The following is a 25,162-nucleotide window of genomic DNA, read 5'->3' on the forward strand; positions in this document are numbered from 1 at the left end:
GAGGGATTTTGTCCCACTCCTCTTTACAGATCTTCTCCAAGTCATTCAGGTTTCGAGGCTGACGTTTGGTAACACGAACCTTCATCTCCCTCCACAGATTCTCTATGGGATTAAGGTCTGGAGACTGGCAGGCCACTCCAGGACCTTAATGTGCTTCTTCTTGAGCCACTCCTTTGTTGCCTTGGCCGTGTGTTTTGGGTCATTGTCATGCTGGAATACCCATCCTTTGGTCTTGGCCATGGTGGAGAGTTTGGAATCTGAAAAGATTAATTGCTTCTGTGGACAGGTGTCTTTTATACAGGTAACAAACTGAGATTAGGAGCCCAAATCAGCAGGGGACCAAATATGTTTTCCCCTCACTGTGCAGACAATGCTAATTAGGTCACTGTTCAAATAAACCTACCATTAAAATTATAGACCATGATCATTTCTTTGTCAGTGGGCAAACGTACAAAATCAGCAGGGGACCAAATATTTTTTCCCCTCACTGTTCAGACAATGCTAATTAGGGCGACTGTGGCATTGGTTTATCAAAATGTATTTGGATATTGTGGTGGTCTCAATCACTTTACACTTTACATCATGGTTACATTAACTACCGTTTAACTACATGGCAATCATTGTGGCCCCACCATTGTAGTTTCACAGAAATTCCCTATGTTACCCTATGTGACACTGGATGATTTGGGATGAGACACTGCTTTGCTTCTCAGAAATTGTTAAAGAAAAATTCAGCTTTCAACAGACCTTCCTCTATTACAGAGATCCACAGGAAGGAATCTTACATCATCAGAAAAGGTCCTGGTATTTAAGCAAGAGGCATGAAGTAAAATTTTTGTCCAAAGTAAAAGAACATTTGAAAGTGCACTGAATAATATGTGTTCCTGTAACTGAAGTGATAATTAAGTGATAATAATGCAACAAAACAATTTTTGAAATTGTATTGAGACAGCTAAATGTTACCGTGGCTGTATTTAAAGTGAATATGTTCATATAATAGGTGGTAGAGTTACATACAGATCACGTTGCGCTTCACTTGACTGGAGCGTCCTTGTCCCTCTGTGTTGATGGCGGTGCAGTAGAGGGCACCAGTGTGTCTGGACACCCTCTCCAGCCTGTAGGTCTGTCCCTGGGACAGCAGAGCCCCACTGGGGCTATGCCACTGGTAGCTGTGGGCCGCTGGGTTACCATCACTGGAACACCTCAGCTCAACAGAGTCTCCCTCCTGCAATGTGGACTCCCTCTCCACCCTCACATCCAGTGGGGCGTCTGCAGAGACAGAGGAATTTTCAACAGCAACACATAAAGCTACTCGCATTCTCTATAGGTGAAAACTGCTCAAAAAGCATTCTCTATAGGGTCAACTGAGTTTTGTAAGAGTTTAAGCACAACACACAGGATGTAGTTAGCCCTGAATTTCAAACAGCAACTTTTGCCTTTTTATATGCTGTGTACTTATGAGAGTTTATTAATTCTACTGTAAGATTAAACTCTTCAGCTGTACAAAAACAAAACTGTAATCAACTTCAGTTGAGTCTTTGTGCTCTCCACTGTTTCTCTCCTGTAGGCTGCTGTGCAGCTAAGAGGCTTGTTGTGGTCATCCACCATGGGGGCAAAGGTCAAGGATGATGTCACTTCCCACTGGCCATGGGCTAGTTGATGGGGGACTTCTCTGAAGCTGAAAGGTACACTGCATCACCTGCGCCGGAACGTCTTGCGTCCAGACCCGGGAGAACACTGGACTGAGGACAGGATGGGTGAGGAAAGGACGGGCCATGAGAAAACAGATCTTTTTCATTGTCACACTGTATCTGAGTTTAAATGACGTCGTTTTATTTTTATATATATTTTATTTTATATTTCAATTGTTTTATTCTTAGATTGTTTAGTTCTTAGGAATAGTTAAACTTCTGTACCTTTACTTAATTTAAGATTCGTATATGTTTAGTGTTTGCACCTCCCTGCCACAGTAAATTCCGTGTTTGTATAACATACATGGCGAATAAACCTCATTCTGATTCTGATTCTGAAAAAAGCTATCAGAGTCAGTTATCTGATGTTTGTGAAATACCTCAAGTGGCTGATGTAATATTGACAGGATATGAAGAACATATCGTACATACCAGACCATGGGATGGTAAAATACAGATTTGGATCCATTACACACAACTAGAAGATAAAGAGAACTAAGACTAACCACAGATGTGTGACTCAATGCAGTTTACACAAAACTGTACAAACTCAAGGCTTAGCACCTCAATACAGTGGTCATAACATATGAGTTTGTGGAAATGCCCTGTGATGTCCCCGGGACATTACCACATTCCTATTGTGCTGGAGAGTATGGAAGACTCAAGATACAGTATATAGTCACGGTCCTTGAGTCAAAAACAACAAAACGCAAGTACTAGTAGTGGCAGGATCCGAACAGTTCCTGACAAGTTCTTTTCAAGCACTCTCTGTTGACATTTTGCAACAAAGAAAGACAGCATATAACCCCAAACGTGACAAATTTGACATGCATTTCACAGTATATGTTTTATTCAATGGCTCTGAACATATAGTAGACATAGAATTTAAACAGGTAGACATTGGCCTCTTCCAAACCTTAAACGACTTCCTCCAAAGGAAAGAACCTTTTCGAAATTCAAATGTTTGTGTGCATATTGAGGTGTTGAGTCAAGGTATGAAAAAGTAAAATAATTGGTTTATTATAAAATTGTGTAATATGAACTAAACATAGTATCAGATGGTGCAACATGGCAATTATGGTTTGTAAAATGTTGCATTTTATTTAAGGCATTATTTAATTGGTAGAACTGGTATACAACGGGTGATACAAGACTAGGTTAGGTTTAGTAGGAGTTACACACTTGCACACATGTCAACACACTTACACACACACTCATTAGAGATGTCCCTATCACCCTGTTGTACTGTAACTCTATTTGACATTTTGAGCATTGAATGGCAAAAACTAATAAAAAAGGTTTGGTGGTGCTGTGGTCATTCCTTGATGTAGTCTTTCTATTACTTGTCTTCCCAAGAAAACCACTGAAAGACTACAGCTCATTCAAAATTCTGCAGCTAGATTATTAACCAAAACTAAAAGGAGAGAACACATTAGTCCTGTCCTAGCTACTTTACACTGGCTCCCTGTTACCTTCAGAATTGACTTTAAGGTCCTTTTAAAGTTGTTTTCTCTCTTGAACAGAGATCTTATTGGGATTTTTATTTTTGTTTGAATTGTTTATCACTTGTATTATTGTTTTTATTGATTTTATGTAAAGCACCTTGAGCTACAATTCTTGTATGAAATGTGCTATATAAATAAAGTCTTACTTACTTACTTACTTACTTACTTACTTACTTACTTACTTACTTACTTACAATGCAAGAAACATTATGGTAAAAATACAAGGAATTATAAACTAACCTTGCCAACGGAACCATTACACCAGAAGCAAATCACAGCTGGAAACAAATGTACACTTACAAACATAACTATGAAAAGATAAAATGAACACCTTAAATCATTAATAGTGTAATACTAGAAATGTAAATGTATTTTTTTTAATGTAAATCTTTGCCTTGTCATGGTTTTGAACAGTCCACATTTGCATAAACATTGTCTGTTTCATCCACAGAGAGATCCATGAATTCAATATGATGCTGCAAAAAGAAAAAAGAAAGTCAATTGCATATTTTATCAGGAAAAAAAATATACCTAACTAAACATTAACTGAGCTGAAATCTCAACTGCATTTCTTTTCAAGATGCTGATCTGTTCATGGTGTTTTACCAGAACATTGCCATAGACAGGCTCGTCAATGGTTGTTTTTGGTGGTCCAGACTGTGTGGTCTTCAGGGGAGGAAGTGGAATGGGTTCCTTTTTCTGTGATATTTCAGTTCTGTAAAAACCAGAAGAAGATAATCGTTGAAAGTACAGGATATTTTAGAGACATGATGAATTCATCAAGGATGCATACAGTAGGTAACATACAGCAGGTAACATACAGTAGGTAGCATACAGTAGGTAAAGTTTAAAACTTACTTTTCAACGTTGGCCCGACTAAAATTGACATAATGACCGGATGGCTCCCTGGTGATTGTTGTAACATGTCTGCAACATAATATTTTTGTTTTTTTAATGAATAGTAATAACATCTTCAGACACATCATGAAATTTGACCCTTTTTACAAAGAAAAATACAGTCTTCTTAAACACTTCTTTTTGTTTGATGAAAGTCTTGATTCCCTTGATTACCTCTAAACAGAGATGTACTGTAGGAAGATTTATGCTACTAACAGCAGGCAGAGCCCTATTGAGGGCCGTTTGTAAAATGTTGCACGTTCTATAATCATGTTCAGTTTTTGCACATTTCGAAAAAACTGAATATTACAGAACGCAGTCTGTAAGTGTATAACGTCAGTCTTTCGCATGGAGAATGGTGGCAGGAGCCTTCTCAGCCACATTAACCAATAAAAATACACTTTTTATTATATAAATTGAACATCCCAACAGTATGTATAAGTAAATAGTTCAAATTATTTGATAATCATTGTTCCTTTTTCTGTTTTTTAAGATAGAACCTTATCATTCCAAGGCGGCTGTTAGTTTTTAGAACTTTAAGGTTCTATCTACAATTGACCTGTTTCAAAATCGCTAATTTACAATTCATGTAGAATTTTGGTATCTCAGATGTAGAATACATTTAACCCTTGTGTTATCTTCGGGTCATTCTGACCCATCAGTCATTGTGACCCACTGTCGTATTGCGACAACTTTACCGCATACAAAAACAAAGTGCAGCATTTTCTTTTAACCGTCGGGCTGTCTCAGACCCCCCACATCATGAAGGTTATAAGAAAATGCTTTTTATTTACATTTAGCAGACGCTCTTATCCAGAGCGACTAACAGTAAGTATAGGGACATTCCCCCCGAGGCAAGTAGGGTGAAGTGCAACCTTTGACACAATGTCAATTGGCATGACCAGGAATCGAACTGGCAACCTTCGGATTACTAGCCCCCTTCCCTCACCGCTCAGCCACCTGACTCCTATTTGTTTTTGTATTGGGTAAAGTTGTCGCAACACAACGATGGTTCGTTGTGAACCTTCGGGTCATGTGACCCGAAGGCAGCACAAGGGGGTATGTAACTCTGGTGCTATAAGAAATGTGCTCCATTTGTCAGCTTTGCTATTTGTAATGCTAAAACTTTAAACCTCATAACCTAATTCGTCTTGCCATTTTGTCCACTTGGCAACTAGTATCGTGTAGTTACCCGCTAACTGGTAATTAGTAGTTGCCAACTAGTATCGTGGTCGGTTTTAGCTGCTATTGGCTAGCTAATGTTCAAGACACAACATAGTAGTTAGCATAGTTTGTAAAAGGGTTGGAGATCTTGATCATAATGTAAGACTCCTCAATCTTTTTATACTCAACATTTCAGAACTTGCTGCCTTGTAGCTGAGAAGGCCCCTGCTGCCCTTCTCTATGGGAAATACTGACGCAACTAGTACACAGGGTTAGGGTTAGAGGGGGGGGGGAGCGTCCAAGGACCGTATTTTCCTGTCCAACATTTAGAATAAATATTTAACTTTTAGCTAAAAAAAAAATAGATTTGTATTCAGCATTAATATTTAACATTAATATGTTACATTAATATGTTACATTAATATTTTACATTAATATGTTACATTATTATTATTATTAACATATACATTATAAAATATATGTATTACTGCATAAATTTATAAAACGTTCTCTCTAAATGTTGAAAATGTCACCGTTTTATTTTACATTTGTTAATGCTAAATGTGCAAAAACTGAGCAGGACAGAACATGTAACATTTTACAAACGGCACCCCATAGGGGCAATCCTATCAGATTCTTACATCATTTAATTTACATTTTAAATCATACAAAACCTTTTATGATTCTTGAAGAAAATATAGCCAAGTGTGACCGCAATCAGAACTACCACAAAAGGAATAATGGAGGCCACGTATACGACTGTTGATTGGCCAGTGTCTTCAGTTGTCATCATCGCTGTATGTAAAGAATCCTCAATTAAGGTCAACATCTTTATGTTCTAATCTATACTCTCTCAAATACTGTACTCTGTATCACTTGTAATCCATAAAGTCCATGATTAATGACGTCCACCACATGATAGATGTGTGAATAGAGCTACAATAGAAAATATTTGATGTTTTGGCTATAATTGGTGATGTAATTATTTACCAGTCGTGGATGTAAACTGAAGTGTGCTATCTGTGAAGGAAAAAACTATTATTTTTGCATTTCTTTTTCTAAATAGTTTCACCATGACATTTGAAATTGGAACATGTGAAAAGTTCACCTGTAAATGGGAGTTCACGAGTTAAATTGACCCCTGGAACCAAAAAGGGGAGATTAGTGTCCTTCAAACTAATTCTGAATTCAAATGCTTGAAATTACAGTTCAGTTTTACTGAGACAGTCCTACCATTCTTACCTTTTATCTTGATTGTGACCAGGTCCTTATTGAAACTATAGCTGTCGATTCCGGTTGCAAGTCTCATATACAAGAAAGAGTTTGCGTCACTCTCTTGGATATTTTGTATCTTGAGGGAACAGTCTTTTTTACGGACATTTCCAGTAAATGTGGTCCTATTTTGGAAGCTTTTTTTTACCCAGTTGTTATTGGGGTGATAGATAAATTCATGTTGATCCTTTTCATTGATTTCTGGGTTTATTTTTCCCCGTATTTTCCAAAAAACCTTGACAGAGTCTTCACTTTTTGCAGGGGGGTGGGTGAAATGGCATTGTATAGTAACATCAGAGAACAACGCAGCATTTAATTCTTTAGGAACAGTGATGTTCCATTCCTTCTCACCTGTCCAAATAAACCATGGTCAACATTAAACTTTAAACACATCATTAGTTACAGTACTTAGTAACTTGTTCAAAAAGGTTTGATGGAAAGCCACATACCATCAGCCTCAGTTGCCAAAGTCAAGATGATAATCAACGTCAATGTTTTCATCTAGTCCAATGAAGAGACAATAGGAAGGGTTTAAACTACTGATGGGATACATGTCCAACTTTAAACCACATCAGAAACATCTACACCAGAGCCTATGGCAAACACAAGTCTAATAAATATTCCTATTAGATATGTCTAGTATAACACATATGCACTATTTGTTTGTCACTTTTGAGAAAAATGGAAATAACACAATTCAACTCACAAACACACACACAGATGTGATTCTGGGCAAAGCTCTGGAATGGTACCTACTGAGTGGTGAAGAGAAAGGACCCTATAGAATGACATGATTCCAAGGACGGTGTCAGCAGTGTCCATTGTGCCTCATATCCTGGTCAATGGCCATAGCACAAACTGTCAAACTGTTTAAAAGACTTGTCAGATGCTTTGGGTGTATATTTCCTGTTACTTAAGAATGGTGTTTTAAGGAAGTTCCAGCTTGGTCATGGTATCAGTTGAAAGTGTTTCAACTCATAATATGGCTAAATCTGGACCATATCTATGATAGACTATCATTGGTTTTTCATTGTAAAAAAAATAAAAAACTATTCTGGAAAATTCTACAATGTAAGATTTAAGTTATACTTGACACCAATATCTGAGAACCTGTAAACACTGATGTGCACATTCACACTGTGAGACCAAGGCGGAAGAGCCCCCCGGTAGAAGAGAGATGTTACCACTAACCATAGGATGTGTGTACAAGTAAAATGATGACAAGTGCAGGAAGTGTGTTACGGAACAAAACCAAATTGTTCTACACATCACATTTAAATGGTAAGATTGATTACATGTTTTCTGTCATTCTTATCTGATGTAGACTCATTTAGTCAAAAAGAAAAGCACCAGAAGTATTTTTTTTTAAATTAGAAATAATATATTGAAATATTGTAATACGTTTACTGAGACATAGGGTAATATGCTTATATGTGATACCGAATGACAACAGGATCAACAATGGCTCTGTTTATTTTAGAGAGATGCTTCAACACTGTCTTCTAATCCATGCCATTATCCATACACAGGGTATGTAAATGGTCTTTTTTAGTTTTTAAATAACTTTTTAACAACTGGGGCGTCAGGTGGCTGAGCGGTGAGGGAAGCGGGCTAGTAATCTGAAGGTTGCCAGTTCGATTCCCGGCCGTGCAAAATGACGTTGTGTCCTTGGGAAAGGCACTTCACCCTACTTACACTTCTATTCTAGTTTAAAATAAAAAGTTAAATCAAGTGAAATGTGTGCTTAAGCTATTAAGTGTGCCAGGATATGCCATGTAAGAAAAATGACTTGTGGTGACACTGGTGTTGTGGAGGTTGAACAAGTAGTACTGTGCCTGTTCTGCAGCTGCAGGCACAACAATTATGAGCACTGCACTATTTGTATTTCCAGGAATTTGTTTGTGTGTCATTGATCTTCATCATTGACTGCATCACGGGCACTGTGCACTAGTTGCCCTTTTTGTAGATACAGACATTTTCAAGTGAATAGAATTTTTATTGTCATTCCTTGACCTGAATTAATCTAAACACACTATTCCCTCATTTAATTTGTATGTTCTCTTATCATTCCCATGTTGATGTATGAATAATGGAATGTTGCCTCTGTGTCACCTCATATTTATACCCCCTGTGAAACAGGAAGTCGTGTATTATTAGTTCCTAAACACTGATAAATAAGTAAAACATTATGGGAAAATACTTCTGTTAAATTGTATTTATTGAAATTTCTTGGGGTGGCAATAATTGAGGCACAAGGTTTTGTAAAAAAAGAAAAGAAAAGTGTGATAAGCTAATTCACCATAAGGTGTCTTTTTTGTTCATAACTCATCTTTACTAGGGGCACCAATGATTATTGAGGGCACTGTACAAGTCAGACACAGCACAGTGTTTTTGTCTTATTGTTCTGTCCAGTCTATGGAAACATATGGGTGGAGCATAACCCTCCGGAAGTGACCAGCGTTTTGGGCCAGAACATCTCCATCAGCTGTCGTACGCTCTCCGACCAGGGAGACAAGATCTTAAACTGTGTGACCAGCTGGTTCATCAAGAGGAACGGCTGGAAGGAAGTAAGCAAATGGGTCCCGTTTCAGGAGAGGTTTCTGAAGACAAAAAGTACCTTAGTGCTAAACCATCTCGAGCTAAACGACACTGACACCTACTACTGCAGCATGCAGTGTCACATCAATGACAGGCGCCGGCAGTACCATGGAAACGGAACAAGAGTGAATGTGTTTGCTCTGAGGCCCACACTTAAACCAGCCACAGGTAGGCTATTCTATTTTAAAAAGCTTTTATATTAAAACTTCTATCCTCTTTGTATATGCATTGCAAAATCCGAGTTGCTATTGCAATCCTTGCTAGCATAAATATTGAGTAAAAGGACATATAAATAATCCCTGACTGACCAGTTTCACTCTCATTAATCATTTATATTGTTCGGGGAAAACTATGTTGAGGTTTGGCTGTGGCTTAAATATAATTTTGGCTGTATTTTCTTTCAGATCTGGAGGACACACCCATTCCTTTGTATGCAGCACTGTCAGTAAAGTGTCTAGTCACCCTAATGATAGGGATAATACATTGTTGTTTGTTTACAATGGCAAAATAGAATTCACAAATAAAATAACAGACCTACTGTTTCAATAAAAAAGAAATAGCCTGCCAGTTGCACATTTTTTTATTACAAATACTGTCTACTGTATGGGGCAACGGCATTACTCGCTGTAGCCTATACGATATCGAGTGTCATGAATGACGGGACCAGACCATAGACCACCAGACACATATTAGGCTTACTGCAATTTTACTCTTTCCATGGCATGTGCATTTGAGTGTGCAACAATCTTGTAACCTTTTTCAGAATAATTCAGTGAACCACTAGGTGGAGTTCAATACTCTGAACTCCTTTGCTGCAAATTGAAGCTTTGAACCCGGTAGCCTATGCTAAATGTAGGCCGCACAAAAAAAGTTTCAGTCATATGACCCGCAGGAAAGAGAAGTGGGCGGTTCACACAGATAAATATCACAAAACGAATTTCTGAGCTGGAGTATCCTTGGATCACCAGTGGATTCTATAGAAAGTTTCATACGAGTAAGATAGGCTGCTCGTCCTTTTGGTTCTTTATAACATAATGATCTAGGCTGGTCCGACTTCATTGTAAAAGGATGCGCTGTCCAAGTCGGTGTCTCCACTAAATAGATGTCTCCATATGTGTGACATGAATACACTACTGTCGTCACCTGTGTAAGCAGTAGAAGTACACACAAAAGCTTCGGGTAATGTAACAGCAATCCCGCAACTAAAATAAACATTTAGCCTAATGAACGGAACGATGCCCAGGAGTTCGTTAGCGACGACCGCGGACGTAGCTGTCCGGCGGACAGTTGGATCGGTAACAACTCCTCCTGCACCAACCACAACACCGCTCCGGTTACCTGGGGTGATGGACGCAGAAGGGAGAGTGGACGAATCAAGGTTGCGAATGCACATTTTCAAAAACGGTAAATGAAAAATCATGTTATTTCTTTGATAATGAAGCTCTTGAATGTCCATCGACCGTATAAATCCCTAATGACAATTTCATTCTCTCAAACCACTGAGGAATTTCCGGATTAAGTTTATTCTTCATGGTGCAGTAAACACTTTGGGAGCAATTTTAACTACATTGAATATGCTTTTATTTATTTTTGTTTATTAGGTTTCAAAAGCTCATTCAAAATGATGTCCTGATTTGTTTATTAGCTAGCCTACTCGACCGCAGCAGTCAAGAGTCAAGTGACGCTTTGCCTGAGGAGCAAGCTCTGTGGAATAGGCAAACTATTCACAAGGAGTCCGAAGTCTAACATTCAGAAAACCCTAAAGCAAAGGGTTCCCAGCATGACTATTTTAGTCTCTCAATGACTTTACAGTTATAGGACAGGCAGTTGATGTTCTCTGCCAGAAGGTTTGCATGTCCCCATGCAGTGAACATCAACTGCCTGTCTCATAACTGTAAAGCCATTGTCAGATACAAATAGTCATGTGTGAGTGAGACCTTCTTATCCAACCAGAAAGTCTTATGTGTAGAGAATCAATAAATCATGAAATTCCTGTCAAAATCTTGATGCTGTCCACATTGCACACACACAGTGGCCGTGAGGTCCCAAACAGATTGTGTGAGGGTGGGCAGTAGGTACTGTACAAAACAGGAATGTAGGAATGCTCATTGGCAACCAGTCTGTCAGCAGGATGGAGGAGATGTTTGTGTAAAAACAGCTGCATCTTTCTCATCCATTGTGGTCCATAGAGGAGAGACAACAAGCCTCATAAACTGTAACTTTGGTCTTCCAGTAACCCGACATGTCTGAGTAGGTCGCTTTTGTCATGCTGAAAGGCTGTGGCAGAGTCATGAAGCTTTCTTCGCACGCAGGGTACAAGACAGACACTCCAAGGGACCATAGGGGCTACTCCCGCCTCCTTTCAGAAGTCCCTAATCAGGGGACACATCACAGTGAATCTATCACGAGCATGATCCGGATTCAGGAATGTGGAAAATCTTTCTCTCTCTCACTCAGGCTCTCTTTCTCCCTCCACTTGTTCCTCCCCTCTCTCTCTCCTTCTATGTCTTCCTCTTTGTAAACCTCCCTCCAGCTTTACTAGCGGGTTATGTTGCAGAGCATAGCCTAATGTTCCCTTTGAATGATAGAATGACAGAATGAAAGAAAAGAAGGTTGAGGTTTACCTTGGATCAAGGGTTGTTTTTCTCTCAGATTCCTAAAGGTTATTTAAGCCTATAGGTTGGTTAAAAGTAATATACCAAGATACCATTGATCCAGTCCATTACAGTACAGTAGCCTGTCAATTGCCTTAGTGATGGAAGAAGCAACAACATTTCTCTGTGCCAGCACAGTGGGCATGATAATAACAGTACTGTTTTTGGTACCAGAGGCCATTTTACGTTGTTGGCTCTGTCTGTCCAGGTGGTGTGTCTCCCACAGAGCGTGGCCTGGTGTGGCGTTTCCTGTTTGGGATGTACCCCTGCAGCTCCACCGCTCTAGAGCGCCCCCTGCTGCAGGAGCAGCTAGCCGTCCGCTACCAGGTCATGAAGAGGAAGTGGAAGCAGATGCTTCCTGATTCCATCCGGCTGAGACTCAACGGCACTGATGGTATCGTTCTCAATCTTGGACGTTTCGCTTTCCCTGAAAAGCGGTGTTTTTGGATCTGTGCTCTCTCTCTCACGCTCTCCTCTCTCTATTTTCGACTTCTGACTCCCTTTCTCCTTTGTTCCCTGTTCTACGTTTCAGCTGAGTTGGTGGAAGCGGTGCGCTACTTCGACCAGAGGCAGGCCCACGCCCAGCAGCAGGACCAGCAGGAGGAAGTCAGAGACAAGCTAGCCTTCCTGGAGCTCCAGGCACAGGTCCAGACAGGATGTCTTTACCTTGGCCCAATTTGCTGCTTGTGGTTAGGGTTCTTCAACTGTTGGCTGAACTTACACATGAGCTTTAACTAGCTCTAACTGAACCAGGACATAGACGGTTCAGTAAGTCAATAAAGGTTGTTTGTCATTCCCACGCCTGTTGTGTGTAAGACTATGTCACATAATTTTTCTGACAGGTAACACTACTTTTATTGCCCCTCTATAAACACCAGCATCGATGGTGTTGAAGTGTGTTTGGTGAGTGTGTGTCCTTGATGGCTGACGCCTGTCTCTCTTTCTGCTTTCTGTCCTCAGGTGTTGTTTGAGCGGGTAACCTTTGACCTTGAGGAGCTCCAAGAGGCTATTCGGATCATTGACAAGGATGTGCCTCGAACTGACAGAGACCTGGACTACTACTTGTGAGTAGCAGTTAAGTTATCGTCCTCTTGTTTCAGAACTGACCAGCTTCACGTGACCCCCTCTCTTCAGCTGTGTCAGGAATGCTTCTGTTCTCGGTCAGAGATCTTTAGCAGAATCTGCTGTGTCAGGCTTTGGTCACTTGCTACAAACAACCAGAAATACTTCCAAAGCTTATTGTGTAACACAGTATGTTTCTGTTGTTTACTACTGAACTGAGCTCCAACTTCTTCCCGCTCCAGATAAAGTAGTCCAGCAGCCTGTTTAGAGCGGATTAATCTGTGCATCTTTTTTAACAGTCTATGCAAACAGTTTAAGATTCTGTTCAAACTGTCTCATACAGCCAGGAATGAACTCAGTGAGGGATTTCAGAGCAGAAACAGGGCCCTCTGTTTACTCTGGGATAAGGAGGCCCTGTTGGTAGAGATTAGCCTTTTCAGGCATTTGGTGTGACATGCCTTCTTAACATACAGTTAAGTGTGTTGACGGTGTGCATTTTCCATTTAGGGGTGAAGGATCAGGAAATCTCTTGGTGTTGAGGAACATTCTCATCACCTATGCTGCTTTTCACCCAGGTAGGAGGCAGGACACGGCTGTCACATTTGATCAAGAGTAACCTGTGGTAAAGCCTATCTTCCCTTCTGCCTCCACCCACACAAACACCTACCAACACACAAACACTATCTCTCTCTATCCTCTCTCTGTTTTCACACTTTGACCACTTGTTCTAACAATTTCTTCTCTCTTTTTTGTCTTGATCACACTTTTTTCACTTTGTGTCTCGTTTGTGTCTCACTTTCACACCTCTTTGTGTCTTTCTCTAGTTTCAGTTTTGATGCGGATTGTAATGATGCATGTAGTTAGCGACATTGTTCGAGTGTTAGAGAGCCCTCTAGTGGCGTAATGTCTAAAAGCAAGTTTCAAGAATTTTATTTGTCAGGTGCACAGAACAACACAAGGTCAGACTGGGCACTGAAATTCTTGGGACAAGACAACGCAAAGCAAAGCACTGTGGTAAAGCAGTGTTTCTCAACTGGTCTAACTTCGGGATCCATATTGCTCCTTGGTCATTAAGTCACGACCGGGGGGGCAAGGGGGTTGGGGGGTTCCTGGTGGTGTTTATGATTGGCTGGTAGTTGGCATGTAACTCGGTATAACACGGCTATCAAAATAAAAGCGCACAATCGGAAGTTCAGCAACTTCCGAAAAGTACACATCTTTTTTGACGGAGCTGAAACACATGTCTACGATCCTCTCCACACCAGCTCGCGACCCACCAGTTGAGAAACACTGGTTTAACCCTTGTGTTATCTTCGGGTCATTCTGACCCATCAGTCATTGTGACCCACCGTCGTATTGCGACAAATTTACCTCATACAAAAACAAAGTGAAGCATTTTCTTTTAACTGTCGGGCTGTCTCAGACCCCCGACATTGGAATGGTTAAAAGAAAATTATTTGTATTTGTTTTTGTATTGGGTAAAATTGGGTAAACACAACGATGGTTCGTTATGAACCTTTGGGTCATGTGACCCGAAGGCAGCACGAGGGTTAAAGCCACACAATACCAGAGATGTATCCATCTATGTGGACGAGACCCAAAAGAGAATCCTGAACTGATTTGCATGTCACGTGATCACATGCTTGTATTCTGGACTCAGAGGTCAGCTACGCCCAGGGGATGAACGACTTGTGCAGCCGGTTCCTGGAGGTCATGGACTCTGAGGTGGACACGTTCTGGAGCTTCTCCTGCTACATGGAGAAGTTCTCTAAGGACTTCACGGCGGATGGACTACACAGGAAGATCGGTTTGTTTACTATCTAGTTCTTTACAGAAAAGCGACTTATTGGTGATTAAGTTTGATTGAACTGCGTGCAGTTAATAGGTGGAGTTTGCTCTGTATGACTGTGATTTGTGTGTCTGTCTTCTGATGTAATCTCCTGTGTTCTGGTGATGATGCCGGAATGACTGTGTTGATTGGCTCTCTGTGCTGTCTCTCAGAGCTGGAGGCGGCGCTGCTTAAGGAACTAGACCCCCAGCTCTACGCCCACTTGGTCACAGACAACATGGAGAGTTTCACATTCTGTCATAGGTGTGGAACACACACGCATGCACAAACATACACACACACCACACTCATAAACACATACATTAACTCAACAACCCTTTTTAGACATTATGCACAGTTCTCTTAGTAACTGTTATTTACTTTTGTATAAGTATTTTGCATGTGTGTGTCTGTAAGTAGGCCTGCATCTGACCTATGCTGTGTGTGCGTGTGTGTGTGTGTGTGCGTGTGTGTGTGCAGGTGGCTGCTGCTGGGCTTCCAGAGGGAGTTTGAACACAGTGATGCTCTGCGTTTGTTTGAGATCCTGAGTTGTGACCACCTGGAACTCATCTCACAGCAGGTGGAGCGTGCCCGCTACCAGGAGAGGCTGGCAAGCAAACACAGCATAGGTGAGGTGCAGGCCCACACGCACGCACGTACACACAAGCTCACACACCCACACACACAGCATAGGTAAGGTGCAGCCCCACGCACACACACACGCGCATGTACACACACGCTCACACAAACACAGCATGGGTGAGGTACAGGCCCACATACACACATGCACGTACACACACGCTGACACACACAACGTAGGTGGGGTGCAGGCCATACACACACGCTCACACACACACACAGCATGGGTGAGGTACAGGCCCACATACACACATGCACGTACACACACGCTGACACACACAACGTAGGTGGGGTGCAGGCCACACACACATACACATACACACACCCTCACACACACACAGCATAGGTGGGGTGCAGGCCACACACACATACACATACGCTCACACACAGCATAGGTGGGGTGCAGGCCCACACACACACAGAGCACTGAAGATGTGGTGTCATACCTAGTGAAGGCTGTATATGCGGGTGCCTCATTTCTATGTTGTCGGTCTCCTGGTCTAGTTCCAGAGGATAATCTGCTGACGGAGCCCCAGGCCATTAACACAGACTTCACCTTTGAACTCTTCATCTGCGCCACCATCCTGTTGGAGAACAGAGAATCTTTGCTAAGATGCAGGAACGATGTACAGCTCATCCAGTTCACAAGCAGGTTTGTGCATGAAGCATCTCAGCATCTTGCAAGCAAGCTAGATATAGATTGACACACACACACACACACACACACTCACAGGTTTGTCTCATTCACAGTATAACATGTATGCATCATTTACACCAGCAGTTTTTTATAAAAGGAAGCATGGGCAAACTAGATATATATATTTATACAGACATACTAAAACACATTATGTGTCTGTCTCATCGAAAGTATACAATATACTGTGTACTACTTTGTTTGATGGGTGTCATGCTGTTTTTCCTTGCAGCCTTCAGGGGACTCTCGATCTGAACTTCACCCTGAAGAAGGCCGAGGAACATTTCTACAACTACTGCAAGCGCTCCGCCTGGGACTACATGAACATACACTGCCGGACTCGCAAGAACAAAGATGAACACTTCTTGTACCAGCTCCGTAGCTTCTTCTCCTGAGTCGAGGCGGGTCCAGCAGAACCCAGAAGTTTCAGCTTGAACCTGGAGAAACTGTGGTCTGGACTCACAACAAGAGAGACAGAACGAGAGACTTATCGCATATAAGACTAGAACCCTCTTAATAGGATTTTAGGTGCACATACCCTGCCAAAAAGTGTTGGCATTTGTAATCCTTGGAAGTCTATGCTCAGGGAATTATGCTGCTTAACCCCCAATTCCTTCTACATTTTTTTCATATATATTTTGAGACATATTTGATTGAAAGTGTTCTATGGATGAGTAAGTATCAGACACGAAAATGGTTACGTTGAATGCTAACTTGAATACTCACGTAGTGGGTGCAGGGTTTGAGTTTGATGTTAAATCCATCCTAGAGAATTTACTTCATCATCTGGGTGGCATATTGGCAAGGATGGATGAATGTTTTGACCCTAATCTGGGATTAAAAACCCTGGAAGAAAACAAATCTCCCAGAAAAACGTGGACCAGAGTATGACCTGTACGACTGCAACAGGTGTAATGTGTAATGTACTATAAATGACTTGAGGTGTGCTATCTCATGTCTTAGTGGGCCTGTGTAACAGGAGGAGCCGTCCACTGGTGCAGTTCTGTGAAAGAGCAGAGGGGGGGGGGGGGGGGTGTACAGGAGGAGGAAGAGGAGAAGGTGCCGTGAGAGTGGTTGAAGAGCACCCAGTACTCTGTATATTAGAGAGTGTCACAGCTTCCAGGAATAGCTTGAGGCATGGACATCTCTTTGGAGCCATGGAAACGCTGACAGGATCTTGCTTCTTTAAGTATGCACCAGCTGTGTTGCAGGGTATACGTTTGGTGGTTTGTCTGAGGGATCAGTTGGATCACTGTAAATTGATGGAATGGTTTTCCCAGACATGGAAAGCTTATTTTTTCAAAACCGGCATCGACTTTTGATGGAATGTGTGTGAGAATCAGAGGTTTTGTCAGTGAATGCAGAATCGGTTTTCGATGACCTCAAAAATATCTATCCTATTGTTATTACAGTACTGCACATGAATGAATAGCGTCAGAAATGTTATGTGTGAGACATTCCTATCCAAGCAGAGACTTTTGTGTAGAAGCCAGTGGGGCCAGGGAAGTGAGAGAATACTGAAAGAGGTTTTAGGTCAGACAGAAAGAAGGGGTGTATTTTAAGTTAGTAACTTGACATTTTATCTTAAGTTTGACAGTGTAGAATTTGCCTAGTCACATTGATATCCCAAAAGGGTTTTTATTGTAGGGATTGTTTATGGTGGTCAAAAGTAAACCGTTTTTAATGTAAAAAAATTAAGTTGTGTAAATGTGTTAACTTTATAGGAACACTGTGTCTTTGTGCACTTCATGTACACAGCTTTCCTGCTTTGTCATGCTTCACACAGACCAATGGATTGATTTCATGTTGTCTCCACAGTGTGAAATGTACCATGTGAGTCGGTATAATACGTTTGCTCTGCATTTCTGGTGGATTTCCTGCTGTGAAAAGCCAGTGGTGTTCCTAACTGCATATCTCACAAACCAGCCCAGAGATCATGTGAATCCCATTAAGCGTGCCCCAAACTCACCCCTCATTCATTCTCAGATAGAAGGTATGGTTCAAGTTAGTTCAATAAAAGTATAAAATAATAGGAAGTGTTCAAGGTGAATTCAAAGTGCCTCATTGTTGTTTTTTATCATTCCCTTGCCCAAGGGAGTTAACAGTATTACTTAACGGGTACAGAGTGACACAAGCCTGGAACTTTCTCTGGGAGAGTCACCTGACCTTTGAAGGAATCTCTCCCGACTGTGTTCAGTGGCTATATATGCTGAAGATTCGAGACACTCATCCTCTTGGTCTGCCTGTCTACGAGAGGGAGAGGAGCGTTGCAGTGGAACATAGCTGCCGGGGTAGTGTTGAGGGTGAAAATAAAGTTGTAAACTCAGTAATCTCTCAAGTCTTTTCCATCTGACAGAGCAAGGTAAATCCGTTTCTAATAAGCCATGCACTCGGTCTGCTTTGCTTGCTGGTTGAGGAACTAGACAGGTCAAGCTGGAGGTTTGGCTCCACAGGTCTAGACAGAAAGAGAAAAGCTTGCACGCTTCATGTCAAACAGCTGTTTGATTTTGACCGAGGGGTGGAACGTGTTGTATCAGCCTAACCCGAGGAAGCCCGTGTCTGTATCAAAAGCTACTTAATGTTCGTCCTGTCGCTCCGCATGATCCTGTGTTTCTGGTCACACGGGTGGCTCAGTGCCAGGCAGAACCGAAAAAGGCTGTGCTTGTGTCTGCTTGTGTCATTTCTGGTTAGATATGTGGAAGAACACACGGTCTGCCGAACACTGCGACACATCCATTTCCTCCATTCTTGATCGTAAAGTGATTCGTCAGAAAAGATACATTTTTGCAAATACACACATTGTATAAGTGTAGATTCTGTAAATGTAATTGTCCTAATCGTTTGAGAGTTTGAATATGTCAAAAAGGGAAAGGTGACCACTTGCAACACACTTGGCAACTTTGTTAATCACGCTCCAAATCAAAGAATCTGGGCCTCACTAAAACCACATGATTTGGTTCTTCTATGCTGACACATGAGGCAAGCTTGTATGATTTGGGTTGGTTTTACACAACAGTCCATGGAAATCCTGCTATCTTAAAACAATGTTGCCAAGAAGGTCACAGTCAAGTGTCAGAGAAATTAAATGATTAAATAATGCTGGATTCCCATAGGTTCAATGTTTCCTATTAATAGGATGGGTTTCTGTGACTCACAGAATCCAGCTGTCGTAAAATAATACTGGTGACTCTTGTGAGATCAATGTGTCACTTTTCATTGGTCCAGTTCTAACACCGGGTTGTAATGGGGGAAGTGCTGCATGGTGGCACCTTGGTGGTGTTGCTGTGTTGAGTGTCATGATTTGGTATCGTTGGCATGGATGGCAGTGCGCCATGATGCACCCTTCTAGAACAGCTGATCCCTGAGGATCACTGCTAGCGTGACATAGGACTGTGACACTCTGTAAATGGCGGAGACAAACATGCACACACACCACACACACAAGAATTGTTTTCAATGCAGTTATAGAACGTTTACTGGCTCATTCTGTCGTCGTCATTGATTGCTACTGTATTCTTGATGCAGGATGTCGAAAGGACCCGCAGTAGGCATTGACCTGGGCACCACATACTCCTGTGTGGGCATCTTCCAGCATGGCAAAGTGGAAATCATTGCCAACGACCAGGGCAACAGGACCACTCCCAGCTATGTGGCCTTCACTGACTCAGAAAGGCTGATTGGAGATGCTGCCAAGAACCAAGTGGCCATGAACCCCACCAACACTGTGTTTGGTAAGGCCATCCTCAACAAACATTGTGTATTTCTCAGAAGCTTAACACCACCCCTAAAACTGGAAGGGAGCCATCTTGATAAGGGGAATGACCAGTGTGGTCTGAGAACGGCCGTTCCCACGAAGCCTCTAGAGGTCGAGTGGGGAACTTGACAGGAGAGGTTAAGAGGAAAGCGAGATGGGGGAGCCTGCGGACTTGCTTTAGCACTGACAGTTTTTCAGTCCTGACAGTTTTTTGGTCCTGACAGTTTTATGGCCCTGACAGTTTTATGGCCCTGACAGTTTTATGGCCCTGCTGTTCCTGATACGTCCTATAGTGGGAAGCTGTACAGTTACAGGTATGAGCCAGTATAGCAGGCTGAGCAGAGTTCAGGAGGGACACGAGAAACAGTAACTACAGTAGCAGATCATGTAATTGCATTGTCCATCTGATCCAACTATGTGTGTAATGTTTCAATTCACCTAAACACTTAATTGTCTCCTCTAGGCTATGTATGAAGACAAACAGCGAACATCTACAGATGTTTTAATCCGTAGTGATTAAAACACTACACTGTTTTATATCTTAATGTAATGTTTTTATTTGAATTCACAAAACCACTCAATTAGTTCCCGTTTATGGAAAGGGCGGTTATAAATGTCGATTTCGAGAATCGATTTAAGCGGAAACCAGGTAAATAGGCAAACAACAGTCCTGTCATATCAGAATGAAAGATTACTAGAATCAAATATATGATTTTTTCACGTTGTTAATTTTAGTTTCCCCCGATTAATAACTATATAAAGGTAAGTAGATAATATGCATTAAGTTGTTATACTTTATTAACTAATCGGTTCTCCGAATAACCCAACTTGTGTCCCTCATAAACTGTCCTATAGGTCTGCTAAGTGTACAGCCTCGCCCTATAGGACGCATCAGGAACGGCAGGGCCGTAAAACTGTCAGCGCTCCAGGGGTGCAGGCTTCCCATATAGGGTAAAGCTGCCTCTTTTCTGCAGTTACCGGTTTCATCCACTTGAGGGTGTACTAGATCAGAATAATCTCATTCTGAGGGTTGTCATCATGCCAGGTTATCTAGAAATGTATATCTATCCTGTCCATACAATGCTTTTCCCACTCTTCTCACTGCCCCAGATGCCAAGCGTTTGATTGGTCGTAAGTTTGACGACGCTGTGGTGCAGTCGGACATGAAGCACTGGCCCTTCAATGTGGTGAACGACGGCGGCAAGCCCAAGATGGAAGTGGAGTACAAGGGTGAGGTGAAGACCTTCTTCCCAGAGGAGGTGTCCTCCATGGTCCTCACAAAGATGAAGGAAATCTCTGAGGCCTACCTGGGCAAGGTAGGTCACAACCGTCAGCTCTGTTGCAACAATCATCTATAACTGTAAAAACAGAGCCATCTAACGGATACAATTGTCTCCTCAGCCAGTAACAAATGCCGTCATCACAGTTCCTGCTTACTTCAATGATTCCCAACGCCAAGCCACCAAAGATTCAGGGCTCATCGCCGGACTCAACGTGCTGCGTATTATCAATGAGCCCACTGCAGCCGCCATCGCCTATGGTCTGGACAAAAAAGTAATATCCAGAAAAAGTCTGAATCCTTGCTCCTGTAAGATAATGAAAAATGTCTATATCTCTGTGAAAGACGGGGGGAAAGTAAACAAACAAAAAAACTGTCTACATAAGTGTTTGGCTCATGGATTTATTTGAAGGAAACACAGTTTGACACAATGTCACACAGTTACAAAACACAGTTTTCGTATTTGTTATAGTTATGTATCTACAACTTCATTAACTAATTCTAATTACAGTGCTATTTCTGAGGTTGTTTACATTTGTGACATCATTAGATAGGCCAAGATGTCCTCTCTAACGGACAAAAGAAATAAACATAAAATGGCAGTTTGGAGGCTAAATTACATTCCCAAAACCAATGACCACTACAGTTTTTTGCTACTTTCGTTCTATTCTAGAACGGGTTCTATTCTATTCTATACCTACTATATCTGTGCTGTATTGTTTTTCGTTCCAGGTTGGCAGTGAGCGCAATGTCCTGATCTTCGATCTGGGTGGCGGTACCTTTGATGTGTCCATTCTGACCATCGAGGATGGCATCTTTGAGGTCAAGTCCACAGCCGGTGACACCCACCTGGGGGGTGAGGACTTTGACAACCGCATGGTCAACCACTTCATTGCTGAGTTCAAGCGCAAGTTCAAGAAGGACATTGTCAACAACAAACGCGCCGTCCGTCGTCTGCGCACGGCCTGCGAGCGCGCCAAGCGCACCCTCTCTTCCAGCACCCAGGCCAGCATCGAGATCGACTCCCTGTACGAGGGAGCCGACTTCTACACCTCCATCACCAGGGCCCGCTTTGAGGAGCTGAACGCAGACCTGTTCAGAGGCACCCTGGAGCCAGTGGAGAAGTCCCTGAGGGACGCCAAGATGGACAAGGCCCAGATCCATGACATCGTCCTGGTGGGCGGCTCCACTCGCATCCCCAAGATCCAGAAGCTTTTGCAGGACTTCTTCAACGGGCGTGAACTCAACAAGAGCATCAATCCTGATGAGGCTGTGGCCTACGGTGCTGGTGTGTGACTCAGTCTGCTTCACACACAACACATTAGATGAATATATATGAGAGCTCCACCTCAATAAGTGGGTTTCACCCCAGGAACACTTATATGAAAGCTCCATCTCCATAGCGGGCTTTTGTAATCATACTTACAGCCTGTGTTTTCCATCCAAATGGTTTCAATCCCAGTTCTCATCCTCCACAGCTGTGCAGGCGGCCATCTTGGCTGGGGACAAGTCTGAGAACGTGCAGGACCTGCTGCTGCTGGACGTCACGCCGCTGTCCCTGGGCATCGAGACGGCCGGAGGGGTCATGACCGTCCTCATCAAGAGGAACACCACCATCCCCACCAAGCAGACCCAGACCTTTACCACCTACTCTGACAATCAGCCTGGTGTGCTCATCCAGGTGAGGGCTGGAGATATCCGAGAGGGCCAGCTGTACGGTGGTACCCTGTTGCTGGTGGAGCCTAACCATTGTTACATGCGTGTGTAAATAAAGCAGCCAGTCATATCTAAGATGGGAAATAAATCAAATTTCAGTTATGCTGGGTCAAAAGTCCTACAAAATGGCATACAACTACTAAAACATGAAATCCAAAACCAGAAAATTTGCCTCAAACCAATTAAATGTCTTTTGGACAAGTATTTATTAAACATAACCATCATTAAACAAAACGATGTTGCTTAGGATCATCTGGGAACAGGAATCATGTGCACTTAGAGGCAGCACGTCTTTCAGTTTCGGATAACTTTCAGTACCTTCAACATTATACCACAAATAAGTCAAGTCACTAGTTATCCAGCTGTCCATTCTATCTGTCCATTCCATAGAATACCCTAATGTATGGTGGATTTGTAAGAACAGGACACCTCTTTCTGTCTCAGCCATTAAGTATAAAAATCCTCAATTTATGATACCAGTCCTTTCTTTTCTCTCAATCTACCAGTCAATAAGCTTAGTTCCTGACTCAAATCAGGATATACTGAACAGAATAATCAAACAAATAATGTTACAAACAGAATTTGCCATTACAAGCTAAAACTCACCCCATCCGCCTGGTTGTCTCTAAGGTTTTTGAGGGTGAGAGAGCCATGACCAAGGACAACAATATCCTGGGAAAGTTTGAGCTGACGGGCATCCCCCCCGCGCCCAGAGGGGCCCCCCAGATCGAGGTGACTTTTGACATTGACGCCAACGGCATCCTCAATGTGTCTGCGGTGGACAAGAGCACTGGGAAGGAGAACAAGATCACCATTACCAACGACAAAGGTATACCCCTGGAGACTCTTCAGCTTTCCAAGGCTAAAGTAGTTTGAAGCAGCTTAATCCGTTAAACCTGGATGGGAATTTGTGCATGTTATGGGGGAGAGGTTTCCAAGAATGATTTAGAGGAAGATAAAGAGAGGAAGCAGCAGGCTAAAGGAGACACATACCACACACACACATGCACACACACTACATACACACACACACACACTACACAGACAAACAAACACACGGCACACAACCACACCAGTTTTAGAGTACTGTTCCTTTCCCAGGTCGTCTGACCAAGGAGGATATTGAGCGCATGGTGCAGGAGGCCGACCAGTACAAGGCCGAGGACGACGCCCAGAAGGAGAAGGTCACAGCTAAGAACTCTCTGGAGTCTCTGGCCTTCAACATGAAGAGCACCGTGGAGGATGAGAAGCTCCAGGACAAGATCAGCCCTGAGGACAAGAAGACCATCACGGACAAGTGCAACGAAGTGATCGCCTGGCTGGACAGGAACCAGGTAAAGGAAACAATCTCTACTGCGTCATTGTTTAGAAGTGAGGACGTTTCAGGAATACTGAACAAGTTCTCTGCTCGTCAACCCTTCTGCCTCTTCTCTCTCTTGTTTCCCATCGTCCATTTGTCCTTCCCCCATCTAGACTGCAGAGAAGGAGGAATACGAACACCAGCAGAAGGAGCTGGAGAAAGTGTGCAACCCCATCATCAGCAAACTGTACCAGGGTGCTGGGGGCATGCCAGGGGGGATGCCAGGGGGGATGCCAGGGGGGATGCCAGGGGGCTTCCCTGGTGGTGCTGGTGGTGGTTCCTCCTCTGGTCCTACCATCGAGGAGGTGGACTGAACCCTCCAAGTCCACATCAAATCATCTCAGATCCCAGCATGACCTCAAACACATCCCCAACACATGGGCCAACAGATGTTGCTAATCACCCCATAGAAACAGCTTTCTTTGTTATGTAATAATAAATACAACTGTGGGATTCTAAGATGTGTTTTTGTGTTTTTGTTTCTTTTGGACTAGAATTGAATCATATTTATGAGGATTCCTGTTAAAGATGCAATGGAACAATTATAACAAAAAACAGCATTATACGCAAATAAATACAAATAACATGAAAAGACCAGAGACTGTGACTAAAAGCTAAAGCTATAGGATTCTTCTTATATTCTGGACTGTCTTTTATATTCAGAAAAATATAGTATGTTCCTTTAATCACTTCTTCTTTGGTTTTTCTATTACAATCATAATATACAATTATTATAGTATTTATAATATAAAATTATAGCAACAAACTCAAACAACAAACAAAAAACAAGTAAGGACACTTACAATGAGTAAGTGTCAGAGTTACAAAATGGCTTTATGAAAGATACCATCAATATGGTTTGACTCCGCCTTAGCACACAAATGCTTGCATTTGCAAGATCCACATGTGATAAAGATTTTTACAGTAAACTTCCTGTTTTCAGTACCTTAAAAGTTTCAGTACTATTCTTACAAGAATTCATGACATTTTGAACATAATAATGTGCCAAGATTTTAGCAGTCATCCTTTTGGCATGTATTTTCCATCCC

General features: G+C 42.2%; 3 protein-coding genes across 3 annotated transcripts; 2 read left to right on the plus strand and 1 right to left on the minus strand.

Annotated features, from left to right (window-relative positions):
* Positions 1 to 2,783: 2,783 nt before the first annotated feature.
* LOC134023880 (uncharacterized) lies at positions 2,784 to 7,398 on the minus strand. Its single transcript, XM_062466236.1, has 10 exons — positions 7,286 to 7,398; positions 6,979 to 7,030; positions 6,500 to 6,880; positions 6,366 to 6,398; positions 6,248 to 6,277; positions 5,932 to 6,052; positions 4,055 to 4,123; positions 3,803 to 3,911; positions 3,391 to 3,672; positions 2,784 to 3,038 (listed from the first exon to the last, which is right to left on the minus strand). Exons 1-9 carry the CDS (start codon positions 7,349 to 7,351, stop codon positions 3,595 to 3,597), a joined length of 939 nt encoding a protein of 312 aa, XP_062322220.1. The 5' UTR covers positions 7,352 to 7,398; the 3' UTR covers positions 2,784 to 3,038; positions 3,391 to 3,594.
* Positions 7,399 to 10,044: 2,646 nt separating this feature from the next.
* si:dkey-238d18.4 (TBC1 domain family member 15) lies at positions 10,045 to 18,330 on the plus strand. Its single transcript, XM_062466649.1, has 10 exons — positions 10,045 to 10,531; positions 11,990 to 12,175; positions 12,314 to 12,426; positions 12,742 to 12,845; positions 13,351 to 13,418; positions 14,504 to 14,650; positions 14,845 to 14,935; positions 15,152 to 15,300; positions 15,815 to 15,962; positions 16,237 to 18,330. The coding sequence occupies exons 1-10, from the start codon at positions 10,351 to 10,353 to the stop codon at positions 16,397 to 16,399; spliced, it is 1,350 nt and encodes a 449-aa protein (XP_062322633.1). The 5' UTR covers positions 10,045 to 10,350; the 3' UTR covers positions 16,400 to 18,330.
* hsc70 (heat shock cognate 70) lies at positions 18,231 to 24,572 on the plus strand. The gene is made up of 9 exons (XM_062466648.1): positions 18,231 to 18,366; positions 19,530 to 19,735; positions 20,869 to 21,074; positions 21,160 to 21,312; positions 21,770 to 22,325; positions 22,516 to 22,718; positions 23,384 to 23,582; positions 23,855 to 24,087; positions 24,227 to 24,572. Exons 2-9 carry the CDS (start codon positions 19,531 to 19,533, stop codon positions 24,425 to 24,427), a joined length of 1,956 nt encoding a protein of 651 aa, XP_062322632.1. The 5' UTR covers positions 18,231 to 18,366; position 19,530; the 3' UTR covers positions 24,428 to 24,572.
* The last annotated feature ends 590 nt before the right edge of the window (positions 24,573 to 25,162 follow it).

The sequence above is a fragment of the Osmerus eperlanus genome, chromosome 7, assembly GCF_963692335.1.
Source record: "Osmerus eperlanus chromosome 7, fOsmEpe2.1, whole genome shotgun sequence".
Lineage (NCBI taxonomy): Eukaryota > Metazoa > Chordata > Actinopteri > Osmeriformes > Osmeridae > Osmerus > Osmerus eperlanus.